The 19,771-nt window shown below is 39.1% G+C and overlaps 1 protein-coding gene across 2 annotated transcripts in view; it reads left to right on the forward strand.

The window, feature by feature from the left end:
• Window positions 1–19,771, forward strand: part of MKLN1 (muskelin 1) — a 103,315-nt gene that overhangs the window by 30,680 nt on the left and 52,864 nt on the right. The window contains exons 5-8 of one of the 2 annotated variants that reach the window (XM_088141421.1): window positions 2,632–2,741; window positions 4,646–4,838; window positions 15,885–15,962; window positions 16,575–16,640. In XM_088141421.1, coding sequence (XP_087997547.1) covers window positions 2,632–2,741; window positions 4,646–4,838; window positions 15,885–15,962; window positions 16,575–16,640 — 447 coding nt within the window. Of the gene's footprint in view, window positions 1–2,631; window positions 2,742–4,642; window positions 4,839–15,884; window positions 15,963–16,574; window positions 16,641–19,771 lie in introns of those variants that run through there. The other variant, XM_007427177.4, reaches the window with a different exon arrangement.

Below are 19,771 nucleotides of genomic sequence, written 5' to 3' on the forward strand. Positions count from 1 at the left end.
GGTTTTGCTCACTGCTCTTGCACACACCAGAGCACTTTTGGGAATCAAGCTGAAGCCCTGCATAGCTGTACTTACTGACTTGCCATATTAAGGGAACCCTTCCCATTTTTTTCTTGTCAGCTGCGGATATTGCAGTGGCACCCCTGTGCATTTTAGAAAATATAGGAGCTGCCCTAAAGATCAATAAAATGTCCATGTTGTGCTGGCATTTGTCCCCATGAGTGCTTCCTGTGAACTCTGAGCACTCTAGAGCAGTGTTTCTCAACCTCAACAGCTTTAAGACATGTGGACTTCAACTCCCAGAATTCCCAGCCAGCATGTTGAAGTCCGCACATCTTAAAGTTGCTGGGGTTGAGAAACACTGCTCTAGGACATTTGAACATTTCAGGGGGGAAAAAAAACTTTGTAATGGTGTGCAGTTTTTTTTTTTCCTTTTAAGAGAAGCTGATTTGCCTTTACTTTTCTTCATATCAGTATCCCTTAATAAGCTTTGGAGGAAACCCAGAGTTTACCCAGAACTTGAAACTCATGGTTGAAACAAGGGTGGAAACGTCAGGAGTTGCCTGCAGCCTTTAGAAGCTGCTTCAGCAGTCTGATGCATCAAGTGCATTGTCCCCTCTGAATGGTTCCAGGCAATCTGTTGGGAGAACCATTTACCAGAGGAGACCACCTTGACTGGGAAGAAATGGAAAGCCTTGTGTATGCTAGCAGGTCCGCTCTTAAAGGCCTAACCTGGAGCATGATGAGACCCTGCCCCCAAAGATAAATTTCCCTAATGTGGAAATATTTTAACTCCACTATTTATTGCTAACCTCTAGACCAGTGTTCCTCAACCTCAGCAAGTATAGGATGTGTGGGCTTCAACTCCCACAATTCCCCCAGCCAGAGTGTTGGCTGGGGAATTCTGGGAGTTGAAGTCCACACATCTTAAAGTTGCTGAGGCTGAGAAACACTGCTCTAGACATATCTTCAAGCAGACACTTAAAGATATTGCAAGCTTCAGTTTTCTAGTGTTAACACTGTCCAGCTCCAAACTGGGAACTTGGCCAATATAAGCACTGCCAGTGGCCCTTTCCTTTAATGCCAACGCAATGCTTTATTCACAGAGATCAAAGGGACAGTGTCAAGAACGTAATTTCTTCTCTCCTAAATGATTGTCTATTGCCTACACACCAATTTGTGTAACAAATGGCATTGGAATTTTCCACATGTTATGGCTCCATTATTTCAGATTTATACTGCCTGAGTAGCACAGCTGTATAAGTAGTGCATTATTTGAAATGCTATTGGCATTCATTAGATTTCATTTCTATTTCAAGTGCTCATGCATCTGCTGTGAGGTACTTTGTGTTTTGTTGCTAAAGGGCAAGCAATATCAGATGCTTTTGAAATACAAGCTCCACCGTAATGGAAGGCATCTTAATTTTCTGGCAGAGCTGGCTTTTGTTATTAGAAAGTGCTTAATTTTAATTTACTCTTTGTTCTAGGAGGTTAGTGTGTTGTTCCCCTTTCTTGATCTTACAGTTCTTATGGAAGGGAGATTCAGTGGAAGACGGTTAAGGATCTGAGTTTGTTTTCCAGGATTCGGTTCCCAAACTTCCATGTTCTGGATGGTGGAATGGTGTATATTGAATATAAACTTCTAATGTGGATTGATGTTGAAGAGGTGCACTATATCATATTTCAAAAATGTGATTTTAGTGAATTTTCCATAGTTATTTTCCAGGCTGATTCTAGAATTAACTATTTCAACATATACATTCTTGGGTTGAAACATGCAAATGGATGTGTTCAAAGAGAACCCTAGCTTTCAGACTCCATCCACAGACTTCCCATTGCATGACTCATGCTTGTTAACTAGCCAGCCTTTTATTACTTGCTTCCATTGGAATATAGTATGGTGGATTATCTTTTGCCTTCCATCAGAGTGTGGAAGTATAGAAGATATGAGTTGGAAGGGATGGTTCACATCAGCTAGTCCAACCCCTTGCTCATTGTAGAAGTCCACTAAACCTTCCTGGACATGAGGCCATCCAGGCCCCTTTTGAAACCCTCCTTCAGTGGGAAATCCACCACTGATCTAGGCTGTTGAGGAATGTATTGATTCAGGGTAATCTACTGAGGGCCAAATCATGGGTGAGATGGGTTGGAGCAGAGCCAAATGGTGTAGCGACACTTATTTGTTCTTTGCCTTCTTTTTTCCTTCTGACATACTTTTCTCTTTCTCCCAGTCTTCAGGGAAGGGACAGATAGCTCTTTCAAAAGGTTGGGATGATTTCTTGCATAAAAGTTTTGAAAATAAGCTGGCCCCTGTTGGCACAGGTCAACCATGAACAAAATTTGGCTAAAGGTCATTGAGATTCTCTTGTGTGAAGGGCCTACTGGATTTGGAACCTTATTCCCAGAATGAGAAAATGCAATAGAAAAGGATATAAAGACAACAAATCTTACCATTCTGGTAATTACATACGCAAACAGCTACCGCTTTGTCCTGCATTCTTGAATGGGCTGGAGCTGTTAAGTTGCCTAGAAGGAATCATGACAGAGAACACCGAGGCAAGACGGGTCATCTGTGGTCAGTAGGAATCCATATTTCAGGATGAGGTAACTTCTTTGTCCTCCTTTCTTCAGTTCCACTCCTGTCCTGGGGTCCCAGCTTCAATTTTAGCATCTGGTATGTTGAACTCAACGGCATTGATGATCCAGATGTGGTTCAGCCCTGTCTCAATTGGTATAGCAAGGTAGGCCTGTGTATGAAACGGCTCCAGATATGTGGATGTTGAGTATGAGAGAGAGAGCGAGTGAGCGTGTGCACTTTTGCTTGTTGTGTAAGTTACAAAACTGAGTTCAAACCCCCACCTGCCTCTGAATATATTAAGGTTATATGTGGGTCCCTAACGTGGAGCCCATTGGCCATAGCATGTCTACTGACTTTGGATGGTGCCAAGCTGCCTTCTCTATCTATACTTTTTTTTTCTTGCTAAATTTTAAAATTTTAAATATTGAGAAAGTAGCATGCTGTAAGGCACTGTGGGTCCCATGTAACCCTAGAGGCCTTCCTAGAAAATCATGTAGTGAATGGCTGCAGCCCACCACTTCTGGTATATGGGTGTTTTGTCATTGGCCATATCCACCATGGCAAGCAATTTATGAAAACACTGCTAACATGCTCTTAAAATTCTAAGTATGACCACTGGCTGGAAGAGGTTGAACACTGCTATACTTAACAAACAGTAAGAAGCCACTATTATTAGCAAATACTGAGTAATAGACGTTTCCTGACTGGTAATTTTGAAACCATGGTTTTGACTGATGTGATTTAAGTTCAGTCTGTGCTGGAAAGAAAAGCATGTTGTTTGGATTTGATTGGGATTGGAAGAACTCTGAATTTGGCGGGGTGGGGTATGAATTTGTTTTGAAAAATACACTGCTGTTTACTGGTGTAGGTTTCCTTGGCCAGCATCTGTTGGGCAATGTTGAGCTTCAGGGTTTAGTGACCATGGTCTAGACAACAGATTTCCTGACATTTTGCTGGCAACCGTGGCTGGCATCTTCAGAGGCAAGATGGTCTGCTACGCACTATGAACCAACACCATGAAAACAACCAATCAGGATTTGGCGCAGACAAAGAGACCAGTCCTCACCAACCTGTACCAGTCGGAAGCCAGCTCAGCCAAAGACCAATGGAAATTAGGTCACCTGGCTATAAAGACAGGAGCCCAGCCAGCCTCTGCTCAGTTGCCCGTGGTTTGTGTAGCAGACCACCTTTCCTGTGAAGATGCGAAGCACAGTTGCTGGCGAAATGTCAGGAAATCTGTTGTCTAGACCAAGGCCATTAAACCCTGAAACTCAACACTGCCCAACACGGCTGTTTATTGAAAGTACATATTTCAAAATCGAAGTGCATACATGTTCATAAGATAAAAAAGCAGAAGGAGTCTTGTAGCACCTTTTCCAACTAACAGATTTTATTCAAAGGCATAAGCTTTTGTGAGCTGCAGCAAAAGCTTGTATCTTTGAATCAAATTTGTTGATGAGAAAAGGTGTTACCGCACTCCTTCTGCCCCTCCTTTTTTTTTTTTTGGCCACCATTGACTTACATGGCTCTCCTCCTACAAAGTTTGTAGGAAAGTTACCTTCTTTGATATTATAAGCTTGTTGACCAAATGTTTATTTTTTGAATAAAAAGAAAAATGGAGTGCATGATACTATGGAAAAACTACTCCCTACGGTCTTGGAAAGCTATTACCAGTCTAACTAGCTGAATATATCTTAATCTTACGTAAGACAGTTTTGAAACATTTCTGTAGATGATTGGCACAAAGTGTTTAAAGCAAGAGCAGTTTAACAATATTTGAGTTCTAGGACTTGTCTGTTACTTTGGGATTAAAAAGTATGGACTGGAAGTAGCATGGGACCTTTTGATTTTTCCAGATAAAAAATTGCTAACAAGAACTCTTGGATTCAAAGGATGTTAATGATACCTCAAAAGACTCATGAGGATAGCTCTGTAAACCCATATATTACTCTGTTAGCACCTCCTCCCAAGGTCTTTGATTTCCCTGTGATCTAAGCTTAGGTCCACAAGGATATCAGCAAGAAGATCTTCAGTGCTGTTCTCATAGGTTTTCTTGTGTTCCAGTAGTACCGTGAACAGGAAGCTATTCGCCTCTGTTTAAAGCACTTTCGCCAGCACAACTACACAGAAGCATTTGAGTCCCTGCAGAAGAAAACCAAGATTGCTCTGGAACATCCCATGTTGACGGATCTTCACGAGAAGTTGGTCTTGAAGGGAGACTTCAACGCTTGTGAAGAGTTGATAGAAAAAGCTGTGAATGGTAAGTACAGCAAGCGTTAGGGGATGGGAGGAAGGCAGGAGGTATTTCTGATGGTCTAGTTAGGGAGCTGGTGAATTAATGGGTATTTGGGCTCTTGCTATGTTGGGAATGTACTATCCTGTGGAGGGAATTCTGGAAATTGCAGTCCAAGTGGATCTGGAGGGTGATCTGTTGGGGAAGACTGCTGTGGAGGACTTCTTGGAGTTTGTTGACATTTTGGCTTGTGCTTACTTGCCTGTGATCTAGAATTTGTGTTGTGTACTGTTGGCTTCATTCTGACTCTTGGCTTTGCCATTTTTCTGCACTGTGGGTGGCTGACAACTCAAAACCAAACAGAGTAGAAACCTTTCTGTTTATTTTTTATTAGCCTCTCATGTTGCTATAGGGCCGTTCTGTATGATCCTAGGACCTGGCTGCGTTATCATTTTCGTCACATGAAAAATAGTCATGTATATAGTGTATAAGCAGAGTGGTACTAGATGGATAGGATAGCCAGAGGCTATGGGTTTCCCTTTATGACTTCCTATAAACACCTCTAGTTTTGTCTGTCTATTCCTAAGAGATCTGCCACAATTCTTAATAATCAGATGACTTTTGATGTTACGGCTGCAGTGGATAGCTTCTAAAGTTGTGTTCGGTGGGGTTGCTAAGTGATAAAAACAATGGGAGGCGACCCACAGAGTTAAGAGTGGTTTGTTTTCAGGGAATAGCTCTTTCCAAATACAGTTGCTGTGAGACATTTAGCAGTTTTCCTCTAGGATGAATGACTCTGGGAGAAGGTTGGGGCCAGTTCTTGCTCCAAAAACTAGGACAAGCTCCTTGAATTCATGGTGATGGAACATAAGCATTCTTGCACCTCCACATAATGTACTGTACAGGCTCTGTGGGTGTGCATTTTGTATCATTGTTCCCCCTCTAGGTGTGGGCAAGACAGAAGAAGCACATATGTTGTATGCTTAATAAGTTACACCCAGTTTAGGTTAAATTGGATACATTTAACCATAAACCTGGTTTGCTATGTTCACGTAACATGCTGCCATCAAGTAGATAAACTGCATTATGACTTAATGGGACAATCTGATTTTCACACCATGCAAAGACAGTGGCCAGACTCTCAGAACATTTGAAATCACAAAATGCCCTTCCTTATTTTAGCTTAGCTTACCGTGTCGCATAAACCTGGCTGGTAGATGTGACAAGGGTATGCAAGGTTTCACAATCCCCATCCTAAACATTTTTCATTCCCTCTCAAGAATGAAATTCATAGCTATTTATTTATTGTTATTTATTTATTTATTGTTATTTTTATAGTTTGCCATTATGGGAATCAGCACCCAGTACCTTACAAACAATTAAAACTAGCACCCAATAAAATATAAAAATAAATACAGCCATCAAATAAATGTTAAAAGAACAACTCTGGTGCCGATCCCAGTTAATATCAGCAAAAAGATGGTCTTAAAGGCCCTCTGAAGGAGCTCCATCTTCAAAGCTTACGGAAAGTTTGGATGATAGGTGTTGATTGGAGGGCTATTCCCACCTTCAGAAATCATGGTTAGATACCGTTCCATGTTGTGGTTTGATGAGTGGTCATCTAGGGGTAGTCCCAACTCTGAGGCATCTTTTCAAAAAGATATGCCTGGCACTGGCCTGATAGTTTTTTAGATGCCAGGCAAATAGGTTTTTAAACATATTATAAGCTAATTTTCACTGTATCTGCTGCACTGAAACTTTTTTTTAACTACACTGGTTGCTATCTATCTATCTATCTATCTATCTATCTATCTATCTATCTATCTATCTATCTATCAAAAATTTGTTGGTGGAAAATAACAAATGGACAGAAGAGTAATACAAGAGTTATAGTATAATAAAAATATAAAAAGAAAATGATCCATATAATACTAATAATTAAACTAGTTTAATTATTTAAGATATTAAATCTAGTCCATATATACATTCAGTCTGCACCCTAATTAGCATGCTTTTATTGGATCTTTTTAATTATCACTCAACATTTTTGTCTTGTGATATTAAGCTTTCCTGGAAAAACTGGGTTTTAAAAAGTGAGATGCACATTTCTAACATAAATAATAAAATAAAAGGAAGCATCAGCTGGTTCATAATGTTGATAATATATGTTCATAATACGTGTGGCATCAAGATGTCGACTCTTAGCCACTGCATAGGTCGATCTTCTCCAGGGTGATCAGTCCCCACCCAGGTCTTTCAGATCACCAAATGGTATACCCATTGCTGCTATAATCATTTACTTTGCTGCTGGTTGTTCTTTTCTCTTCTTTCCTTCCACTTTTCTCAGCATTATGGACTTCTCAACAGAGCTGGATCTTTGCATAATGTGTCCAAAATATGATAATTTGAGGATTGATTTGCTTGCATAATGTATTATCTCTCTAAAGCAGGGGTCAGCAACCTATGGGCCCTGGGCCAGATGTGGTCTGCCACCAGAAATCATCTAGCCCATAGTCCCTGAAAGAAATATGTCCACCTGGCCTGCCAGAGAGAGGGATAGAGCAGCTGTCTGTTCAGATGCTTTTATGAGCGCTTGCCACCTCCTTGGGCAGCCGTTTTTGTGATGGCTTTACGAGTCCCCCATCTGGCACTGGTGAGAGCGAGCCATGAGGTGGAGAAGGAGGAGGAAGTGGTGGCAGCATGGCCTCTGGCCCCTACGCAGAAGGTTGCTGACCTCTGCTCTAAAGAGACAGGCGATACAATCTGTCCTTCGTATTTCACTTTTCAACCCAGTGAACCAGAATGCTGTATCCCTATACCTAAAATGCTCCTGAGCGAAATAAATTCACTTCTGTGCTCCTGGAGATATTACTGTCCTGTCCACCAGTGACCTCTTGCCGGCTATGATCCAACAGAGTTAAGCAGGGTCAGACTTTATGGGCTTCTGCTAATTTAATTCAGGGTTCTGTTGTGACCTCTGGATTTTCCAAAGTGTATCTGTAAGGAGGATGGATTCTTCTTTCACCCTTTGTTGATTTTGGTGAGTGAGATGGCTCTTCACTCTGTTGCAGCCACCTTTGAGGACAGAAGTGGGTTTCTTGAGCAATGTCCTCAGATTACTGCAGAATAACCTTTAACCAAAGAAATGCTGCTGTTTTCAACTGGGATTGGAACTAAACTGAGGACAAATAATGATGTTGCTGTTTACACATTGGCAAAGACTCGGACAGCTTGTACACAAACTCTTCCTCCACGTTTCCTTGAAGGCCTGGTGGTTCCGGTTGGCATTTCTTTGGCTGAATTGGCCAATAGAAAGTGAATTTGTGAGAAGTTCTGATTTTGCATAACCATCTTGGAAAAATGAGGATAGCCTCATGCTTGTACTTAAAATGTCACAGGCCACATCATAATTTGACATAGTGTTAGACAGAGGACATGATTGGGTGGAGAGAAAGAGGGGAACAACCTCAAGGCTTTCTCCCTTTTATTCATAGCAGCCTGCTATTTTTTCAGAATGCACTTACTGGATAATTTCAATGGCTATTGGCTGTCAGCCATACATCCCCCCTCCTTTTTTTTTTTTTTTAATGTCCAGAAAATATGCAAAGGGAAACTTGGACAACTGCTGGACTTCCTCTTGGACATTTTTTTTAAATGGTTTTGTTGAATCTCAGCTGTTTCACAGGCACTGGTTAAATACTTCATATTTGGATCCATTCCTAAGGCTTCCAGGCAGCCTATATTCTGCCTGGCAAGAACATTCATGGAATCATAGGATAGAAATGCCAAAAGCAGAATTATCTTAATGGTGATATTTGAAAATTTTCCAGAATGCAAGCATTTATCAAGAATTCAAGGGTCTGTCTCTCCCTAACCCCGAGAAAAATCAATGCTCACAAATTAATGAACAGGGTCCCAAGCCTGAGGCCAATTCAATTGAATAATAATTTTTATTAAAGTTTAATAAAAACTTTAATAACTTTTTATATTTTTCTTAGTTTGTATTAGTTTTTATCTCTGCAAACTAAGAAAAATATAGAAAGAAAAAAGAAAGAAGAAAAAGTGCAAATGGAAAAGAAAAAAAAGGGGGGGAGGAAAAAGAAAAAAATATATATAAAGAAAGAAGAAAAAAGAATATATAAAGAAATGACTTCCCTCTTCATCAGGACAAATACAAACGATTTCAGTAACTTTTCACCTTCTCTAACATTTCAACCAAAGATCTCTTCATCCCATATCTCATCTTTTATCTATTAGTAAATAATAAAACCTCTTCATTCAATCTTAATCACCAAAAGTCCATTAAGAGTTACCAGAAATAACAATATATATAATATTAAATAAGTAAATTAATTCCCTTTACTTTACACAGTAACTTATCATTTTCTCTAAAAATACAACAAAAAATCTCTTCTTCCCATATTTTATCTTATATCTATAAGCAAACCTATAAAACCTTGTTGTTTAAATTTAATTTAAAAATTCCATTAAGAGTTAACAGAAAATCTTAATCTTTAAACCCTTCAAATAATATCCCACAAATTAATTTCTTATCATTTTCTCTTCGTGTCCTCTCAGAAATTCCTTCACAAATTTAACTCTTTCAATTTTAACATCATAACCCATCACTTTCTCCAATCATACAACAAAAAAATATTTTCTCCTCACATCTTATCTAATAGCAAATCTTTAAGGTCTCGTCATTCAGTCCTGCTCAAGAAAAATCCATAAAAAACTAGTAGAAGAAAAAACATTTTAACTTTGATTGAACAAACTGACTTTATAATCCTTCTTTTTGGTTTTAAAAACCTTGATGTTTATTCCTTTTAAGTAATGTCCCAAAAGCTGATTTCTTTTCATCCTCTCTTATCTTTTCTCAGAAACTCCTTCATAAGTCTAACACATTTTGGTCTCTTTTAAGTCCAAAATAAAGTTGTCCAAGTCACTCTTCTGTGTTGAAGTCGCATATCCAAGTCACTCTTCTGATTTATTATTTGTATGTCTCTTTTAACTATTAAAACATCAGCTGGATTAATTTGTAAGTCCTGTGTAGCATCTTTGTCAATATCATTCTTGTATTCTATCATTTTTAAATTTTAAATTTAAAATTCCAAACAGCCCGATTCTCAGTTGTATCCTCTTCTATCTCTTCTTTAAAACCCATTTTTATAGTATCAGACAATCTTAAGAGAAAGCTCTGAGTACATTGTTGCCAAATACCCTTGAAATCTTCCAGAGTTAAAATACTTTTCTCCATTCTGTATTAGTGGGTCTTTGCCTTTCATTGTAATCTTTAGTTCTTTCTGGTTGCCTCTAGTAATGAGCTTTCAAGGTCTCCTTTTATCATGTTTTGCTCAAATCGACACCATTTCCCGTGGAAAGATTTCTTACACTTAACTTCAAGATCTTCATATATTTTTAATAGGATTTTAAACAACCCCCAGGAAGGATCCTTATAGTTAATTTCAAAACCTTATTTCCAGTCAATCTAGCCCCTTTGTCTGTTTATACCTTTCCAAAATCAACGTTCAAATCACCCATTTGCTGCTTATTTCTAAATTTTAAAAAAAATCTTTAAGTTCTTAAACTTACATGAAACTTCTTTTGTTGGGGATTGAAGAAAAAATCACCCAATGAAATAAAACTTGTCTTTCTGAAGGTTCTTAGTATCCAAAAAGCAATTTACAAGCCATTTTCAGAAATGATTAAGAGAGGAAGTGGGCAGACTCAGTGTCTCTTTGGAGGCTCTGAGCCATGGCCTGGGCCAGCTGACTCCCAGCCCCCAGAGCTCCAAAACCTGCTGGAAACCACTGTTACATGGTCTCATTGTGGGGACCCTCTATAAGGAACCCTATGGTGATCCCAAGTCCTCCCCTTTGCCCAAGGAGGAATTTCGAGGTGCCGATCTGTTCGTTGGCTCGTCGTTCTGCTGTGGTTGTTCGCTCCGCTGAAAGCAAAGCTGTCTTCAGTTCGCCGTTGCTTCCCTGGAAGTCAGGCCAATCCAATTTAGATGGTTCCCTTCCCATTGCCAAATCCTGCAACTCTCCTGATAGTAAGTGGCGAGGGGCTAATTTTGATGTAATGATTTTTTTTCTTCAAGCAACTTATGTGGAAAACAGAAGATCTGAGTGATGAGTCTCTTGGCTTCTGCAAAAGAGATCTGTCAGCATGACTGTGCAGGAAGATCAAATCTTAACTGCTGATGCTTTCCTGATTTTTCATGGCTGTTTCTCTAGAGGGAGAAAATGCTGTATTTGAATTGGTTTGCTTACAGTGTTTTTCATGCCAGTCTACTGTTTGGGGTAGACATCTGTTCTAGCTGCTTTTCCTTAACGTTGTTGTGTATGACTGGTTTTTAAATTTCAAACTCTGTTATGATTTACTATCACTACTGTGTCTAAAGGCTGTTTGGATAGCATGATGGACTAAATTTCTTGTGTTGCAGACCAGAATAAGTGTGCTATAAATACTGCTAGATTGCTTGGACTAACTTTAGATTTTTTCAGGCTTCCTAAGAGAGCAACAAGCTATGATCTTGGTCTTTTCAGACATAAAGATGAAAATTCCCTGATTGTGATTGGTGGGAGGTGCCTGTTGGGAGCAGTTGGGCAGCATTTTTGATCCTTACAAACCTGCATTCAGAGGAATTCTGGCTTATGATGCTGGGTGAAGCAGCTCATTAAATACCAGAGTTGATATTGTTGGGTGTGAGCAATGTCCTAAAAGGAGAGCTGTCAATATTTCATTGAAATAGAGGCAGCCAAATCCTCTAACTCCATCTAGCGGAAGATGGCAATTACCAATATCAGTCTGGCAATATCAGTCTGGCATTGTATATTGAAGTGTTTCTCAGCCTTGGCAACTTTAAGATGTGTAGACTTCAACTCCCAGAATTCCCTGGCCAGTACTGTACGCTCCCAGAATTCTGGGAGTTGAAGTCCACACATTAAAGTTGCCAAGGTTGAGAAACACTGGTATATTGTATGGAAAAATGTCTGTCTTCTCTCCTTTAGCTTGGGGATAAGTTGATTGGCTGTCCTAAGACCAATATATTGGATTTCCTCATTGTGAGCTTTGGGGTCTTGATTCCTTACCCTCTCCCCCAATTAAGGAATAGAAGCATGGCATGTGTATTTGTGTTTGAGGAGATCTTGCTGAAGTTTCTCTTTTCCTTCTATTTCTTGCGAGCAAGGATGTATACATCGGTCAAACTCCCTTGAACGGAGGTGAGAAGAAGAAAAGTACAGGTAGATCTCGCTTAATGACTGCCCTGTTTAGCGACCATTCATAGTTATGACAGCACTTAAAAAGTAACTTTACGACCAGACCTTGCATTTACAACCATTGCAGAGTCCTGCGGTCATGTGATCACCATTTGCATACTTCACAGCTGGTTTCTGACAAGCAGAGACAATGGAGAAGCTGGCAATAAAATCGCAAGTTTCAGTCACATGATGTCTTGCTGAATGACCTGTGGTGACTTGCATAACAACTGAATGGGAAGTGACGTCATAAGTCCGTCGTGGTCACGTGATGTTTCACTTAGTGACCATGTTGCCGGTCCCAACTGTGGTCGCTAAGTGAGGACTACCTGCATCATCACCCTGATATTCATCTTACCCTTTTGGAAGTATATTGCCTTTGTAAGCTGGTTAGATTTGTTTTGCTTTCGTTTTTAATTGAAGCAATAGAAAAGAGCCTGCAGTGTCTTCATAGTCACTTCTCTTTAAGCCTTTGGAGCATCTGTTTCCAACTATGAATATCTGGAGTTTTAAAGAAATCTGCTTAAAATTATTAAATGCTAGAGTACATTGCTGAATGTAAATGACTCTTTTTTCAGGGAGAGGGAGAATTAGGATTTTGAGCATCCTGCCCCACCATTTTGTATCATGGCCAGTCTTTTTACAAATACAATCTACTTTTACCCCAGTGGATTGTATTTCTGAGGTTCTTTGTACTCGTCTCCTCTCTTAATTTTTTTTTTTTAGTTTTAGTGTCACCCTTGGTGAAACCTAGTTTAAATCAGGCTACAATTCAGTAGTAGTCAAGCCTCAAGCAGTTCTCTCTTTCATGACTTGCTGAAGGACTTAAGTTGCACTTGTGTTTAGTCATCCAACTCTCTTCTCCGTCCTATTACTTGAAGGAGAAAATATTGTATTGTCTGCCTGGGTTATCCCATTGAGATTTATTTGAATCATCTCTGCTTTGATCTCCACAGTTTGGGTGGTAGGTGCAAATTTGTTGAATATCTAAAATCTCTTCTACCTGTTGTCTGAAATAAAGATGTGTCCCATGTTGATACTTTTGAAGGGCTTCAGAGACATTGTTGCTAACAACTATGGCAAATGTTTCTAAAAACCATTTGGAAGCATAATTCTACATTATTATTTCTTTCTGAAAAATTAATTGACAATCCTTATTTGACCCAGGCTGGCTTCTTTGTGTGGATCAGTCAATATGTGTTGGAGCGGTGCTTTTGGTCACCTTGGTGTAGAAGCACAAGAGATATAGGAAGAGAAGGAAAAGTCTTTCTCCACAGTTCAACCAGGTCTCCCTTCTCCTCTTCCGATCAGTCAATCTCCTTATGCTTCAGCTTTCAAAAGAAGCCTTTGTTGGGTTGCCATGCAAAGAAAATGAAACTGGAATAGCTGCCAGAAGACAGATGTTTCTGGAAAGAAGACTGGAAGAACTCAAGTCTAATGTCCCATGCAAGGGAAACAGGATTAAAAGTGAGCTGCAAAGGAGGAACGTTGATTATAATACAAATCATTATGGGATGTGTCATGTGACAGTCCCAGCTTTTAAAACCAAGCCAAACACACTCCACTATGCTTTGGTTCTCTGAGTTGGGAAGAGCTTTCTTAGGGGCACAAAATGTGACAAATTTCTGACAGAAATATCTCATCCTCCAAACATGTACAAGACAGCTTGCTAGAAGAGTGTTGTAGAAGCTTGCAACTGACTTCCTGAACTGCTAGACTAGTCTTACCAATCTGGCACCTTACAAATGTGTTGGGTTTCAGCACACAGAATCTGCCTGTGATTCTGACTGCTGGCTGTATTGGCTAGGGATTCTGGCAATCCAAGTTCATCCTGTCTGGAGGTCACCATGTTGGGGGAGACTTCATTAGTAACACTGATTAATGCTTTCTGTATGTGCTTTTTTCCCCTCTCCTTTCCCCAGGAAGATCTCCTGGGTGGAAGAAAATTAGACCTTGCTTTATTTCCACCTCGTTGATAGCAAAGTCACAGACCTAGAATTCTAATTTTAAGACCTACTTTTAGATAACAATTGCAATCCAGTCAAGGAACATAAATCTTGTCTGCATTTAGATATAAGTGCATGCCAAATAAAGAAATCCAAAATCCAAAACGTTTGTATAAACACTGAGATATTGTGTCTTTTTGACTCCTTTTCTGACCATGAATAGGGATTAAAAGAGAGAAGAAATAATAGTTCCTTGCAGAAAGGTTTCACTGTTAGTGACATTTCATTAATCAGCTACTGAAATTAATAACATAAATTAAAATATTAAAAACATAAAGTTAGCTATGGTCCTAGGTGGTAGACCTGAGGTTTGTATACAGAAGGTCTCTGATTCAATAACCAGTATCCCCAGGAAAGGCTAGAAAAAATCTTGCCTGATGTCTTGGAGAACAGCTGACAATATTCCCCTAGGTCAGGGGTTTCCAATCTTTTTGGGCTGGTAAGCATACTACAGGCACTCTCACAAAATGTTTGTCATAGTGGGTGTGGCCAGTGGCAAAACTCCCATTTACCAGAAGTAAATGCTCTTGGCTGGAACCACTCAACGTATTTTTTAAAATGGTTCTGAGGTCTACCTAGGGCCTCTAGCTTTTGTTGAAAATTCAGGTGATGCTGGAGATGATGCTTTGTCTCTAGTCTTTTTTTTAATTAAAAAATAAATTTAAGGAGCAGAGATTTTAGTAGATTCCAAAGAACATGTTGGAATTGATTCCTGTGGGTGCCATGTTGATGATCTAGCTATTAGATGGATCACAGCAAGGCTCAGTATATTGCTGCGTCTCATATACCTTTCTGTGTTAATCCAGGAAGGAATAATAGAAGTGATACATTGCCACAAGAACATTGGGGTGGCAGTTCAGAAAAGGAATCCAAAGATACAGCTTTCCAGAGTCTTTTGAAATTGAGGTGGGCTACAAATACCATAGTACAGACCACCTTTCTTGGATAGATGTTGATTGATTTGTTGTGAGAATGCCTTTAATCTTGAGGATATTAGAAGCCTGCTTTTGTGTTTTATATTTGGGGCTGTTGCAAAGCTGCTGTGATCTCTTCTTAGTGGGGACTGGAATGGTACAAGATCTGAAAATCTATCAGGGTGCACATACGTTTTCTCGGTGGAAATACATTTAAGTGTAGCAGTGATGGGGCTAGTAGAACAGAAGGCCACAATAAATATTTCGCCTAAGATTTGGTGGAGGCTATTACATTCACTTGACTGAAAACCCCTCCTTCTGTTGAGGTCCTTGTCAGGCAGCTATCCTTCTGTCTTATCTCTGGGCTGTGAGATTTATTACTTGATGCAGAGTAATTCCAAAGAAAATGGAGTGGAAGCTTTCTTATTCCTAAAAGGCTGTTTTCTCATTGGGCTTATGAAAAGTTGAGAATACATATCATTAAATTATTATAGAGTTTCCTTAATCACTGGAATCAAGAAAGTAGATGTCCCAAGGATTCTTACTTCCAGGAAATTGGCCTCTGTGGACCTTACATGAGTCACCCCTGTTTCTTATCAGTCACCTTGCCTTTTTCCCCCCAGCAGATGACAGGATCTTTCCTACTTAATCTGGTGTGCTTTGTGTCTTAAAAGTTTGCATAATTATCTCTATTCACAGTTTTTATTTATTATCAGTGCCTCTTGCTTGCCTTTTTCTCAGATTCTCAATGAGGCTTTAATTTTGTATGAAAATATTGTGCTCGCTAACCACATGTTTTTAGTGCCGTTTTGAAAAATGTTCAAAACTGGCCTTGTTCTGATGTGCTGGGAAGATAGTGGCTGCTTAACTCTTTTCTTTTCTTTCCAACAGATGGTTTGTTCAACCAGTACATCAGTCAACAGGAGTACAAACCACGGTGGGGTCAGATAATTCCCAAAAGCACCAAAGGTACTGTATTGAAACCTAGTTTGTAGAGAGCTATTTGGAGGACCTTCCTGATGTGTAAGGTAGTGCCAAATGCAGGGATCAGGACGCTACCAGATTCAATTGCAGGGCTATTAGTCAGCCAGTCGTTTGAGATCTGTGCTGTTGAACCATGGAAAACTGGCTGACTATACCCTTAATGGAATGAATAAAATTAAAGTACAATTTCCATTCATATGGGGCGGTCACTGAGGGAGGCATCATTCCAGTTGCTCTTCTTGTTGTGTTCTGCTCTGTGGCTTTAGAATCAATGGCCCAGAGAGGCCTATACAACTACCTTTTGTGATTAGAATTGACTGAATGAATCCTTGGTTCTTTTAGCTCAGGCTTGTTAGATCTGACAGGCAACAGCTCTCTGGAGGTCTGGGCTAAGAGGCCTTTTCTATCTCTGCTAACCTCGCCCAGTTCTCTTCTGCTTGTGGCTTTTACTTATGGCTACCGATAGTGTGTCTTTTTCCAGGAATGATGTGTTCCAAATTTTGTTTCTTTGCTGCAGCTAAAGTTCTTGAGATGGGTGGGAGGGAAATCCACTAATGATAGATTGTGTTTTGTTTTGTTCTGTTCAATCCAAACAAGGTGATGGTGAGGACAGCAGGCCTGGAATGAGAGGGGGGCATCAAATGGTCATTGATGTTCAAACAGGTGAGCCTTCTTACTTCTCTTGCTTTTTTAACAGGCTCAAGTCCACCCTCAGCCACAAAAAAATGATCAGGTGGCTTTGGGTCAATCACTGGCTCTCAGCCGGAACCATCCTACAGGAATCTTGCAGGAAAAAAATTGGAGAAGGGGATGCTACGTATGCTGCCTTGAGGTCCTGGAGGAAAGGCAGGATATAAATTGAACAATTAAATAAATATTTCTGCTTTTGGTTTGGGCATGTAGGATTCCATTCTGTTGGTCATTTTTCGTTTGACTCAGCTGTTAAAATGGTGAACGAAGGCAAAAGGTAGATGAACAGGAACTTATTGCTGACTCAAGAGTAGGAACCTCTAGCCTTGGATGCTCCTGTTCCCCAGTGCAACAGTAAAGATAACTCTAGGGTTTTTTAAAGAAATACTGCGTAATCCTTAGCCAAAAGCAGATGTAAATAAAGAAACATCATGGATCAAACAGGACCAAGGTCTTCAGGATGAGCGTCTGATGCTCCAGTTTCAGTTTGGTGATTTGCAAGGCTGCTTTGCAAGCCTTACCGCTTGTTATTCTTGTCCATCTATCTGCTTCTTTGCCCCCTGGAAACCTGCTTCTTTGCTTGTCTGTTTCTGCTTCCTTGACTGGCTCCTTTTGCTCCCTTGCCCAGTGATCCATTATGGAGTATGGAATATTATCCGTCAAGTCAAACTAAATAAACTTGATTGCCTGGATTTCTTGGGATTTTCAACCAATGAAGGCTGTTTTTGAGCCTCATTCAAGGGGCTGGCTGTGCCACATCTAAAGAAATCATATTTTGGATTTATTCCAATAGCTCATTTTTAGATTTGACACATCCATTCAGGGCCAAAGAAGGCCATGGCAAGCATCCTGTCTTCTTCTGTGGTATTGGAGACATGATGTCATGAACTAGGATGGATATCTGGTTGAAGGCCAAGGTAAAGTTCTCTCAGAGGTTTATTTCATACTTGATGCTTTCATTTTGGGGAGAAAATAATTATACTGGATAGATAGAATAAAGGCTTGGGTTAATTTTTTTGCTTTTCATTATTTTAGCCATGATAACTTTTTAAAAATGTAATCTATATTTACTTTGGTCCTTGTGCAAATAGGCTGCTAATGGAATTGAATTCTGGATGTTTTGATGTCTTAGGGCAATTTGTCTGCTTGTAATAAAGCTCTTTTCCCTTTCTTCCTTTGAATTTTGATATTCATTAAAATGTACCATATACTTTATCTGAATGCTTATTTTTTTTTTCAGTTTATTGTGTTGATTCTGATTTTCATTTCTTGTAAGCTATCTTGAAAATGTGAGGAAATAGAATAAACAACTCTTTAAAATGTTATGCTTGCTTCTAACCTCTGTCATGTCATTTTCAGTATATTCATAATGCACAAGCATTTAAATTAAGAAGAATGTCACTGAGCTTTAATTAAAGCACGACACATTTCCTTTTGGTTAAATAATTGCCACCAAATATTTATCTCTCCCTCTTCCTCCAGTTAACTATACATGTTCTAGTTATAATCTCTTAGAGGAATTAAATTATTACACACCATCATTATTTCAGTAACTGCTGATGCAGTTAGAAAGCACCTCCTAGTGGATAGAAAATGTGATAGGACTTGAGCTTTTATTTGAGAATTCTAAAATAATAAGATTCAAACATGAGAAATGTGATGGGAAATAACGTCCCTCCAGGCTTGCATCATGGCAGATTTTGTTAGAAGGCTTGGCTTCTGGAATTCTACAATTTTTCTCAACAAACTGGATTAGAGTTTTTAAATATTAGAGGTCAGTTTTCAGGGTCAAGGGCTGCAGAATCATACTAATATATATCCCCTCTGTAAGTACCTTAATTTGGGAACGTGGGGTGAAAGCTCTCTATCTGGATCACAGATGTTCTTCATAGCTTTCCCATAGAATAGGTTTTCTTTGTACAGTAAATGTTGAAAAATACTCTGAAAGGAACGATTTCTGTAAATTCTGTCACAGATATTTCTTTTTTTTTTTTTTGAAAAGAAAAAAAGAATTGCTTTTCAAAGTGTTCTATCCCAACCCCCCCCAAAAAACAAACAAAAACAACCAAACGGAAGAAACATGACTCACATCTGGAAGGCAAGACTGGGTTGGATCGTTTCAAGGGCCATACAGTAGGATAGACCTTTCTTGAATTCTTGAAGGGACTACTATCACACAGTCCCATCAGAAGGGCCTGGCCCTGTGTCCAGGGACTGCGTGTGCTTTACTGCTCTTGGCCCCAGAGCCAACGAGAATTTGCAAGGATGCCCTTCAACTGTTGTATAGGTTTTTGCTGTCTGCCTTTTCTTCCATTACTCACATTGAAAAATAAAACGTATCTGTTTACTTAAAAGCACTACTAAAAGATTTTAGGCTATAGTGTGTGTTAGTAATTCTAATTGTAGTTATTTTTCCATCGTTTTTAGGTTTGATTATATATTCATATTGTTGTTGGTTATCTCTGGTTATTTAGTGTTTTAATTTTTGCTGCCACTGCCTTTAAATGTTAACATATATACCACATTTTATATTGCACTATATTATATTATAGTTTACATAGATTTAGTATATGTCATAACTTTTATACATAGGTTTTAGCAATGTAATGAATTTATAGCTTTGTGTTGATAATTCTAATCCTTAGTTAGTTTTCCGTATTTTATAGACAAGACTAGGAAAATCTTTAATTTTTTATAGTTCTAATGTTATTTTATGCTAGTTAATGACTAAAATAAAGATTCTGAAGATTTGAAAATCATATACAAAGAGTGGTTCCTCAAGAAATTGGAAAGATGTATCAAATGGGGTGCCACAAGTTTCAGTTCTGGGTCCTCTTCTCTTCAATATTTTTATTAATGGCTTTAATGAAGAGGTGGAGGGAATGCCTTTCAGATTTATGGATAATACAGAATTAGGTAGAAACAGCTAATACCTTAGCTCACAGAAATAAAATTCAAAGTGACATTAAGTAGTTTAGAGAAAATGGATGATACTAACAGAATGAAATTTACCAAGTGCAAAGTTCTTCTCTTAGGAAACAAAACTCAAATGCATAGGTATAGGATAGGGGATACTTAACTTGGTAAGTGGAATACAGGTGGTC

Source organism: Python bivittatus, unplaced genomic scaffold (assembly GCF_059951505.1).
Source record: "Python bivittatus isolate LINGU-HERP-01145 unplaced genomic scaffold, Pbiv_v1 ctg000330_np1212, whole genome shotgun sequence".
Lineage (NCBI taxonomy): Eukaryota > Metazoa > Chordata > Lepidosauria > Squamata > Pythonidae > Python > Python bivittatus.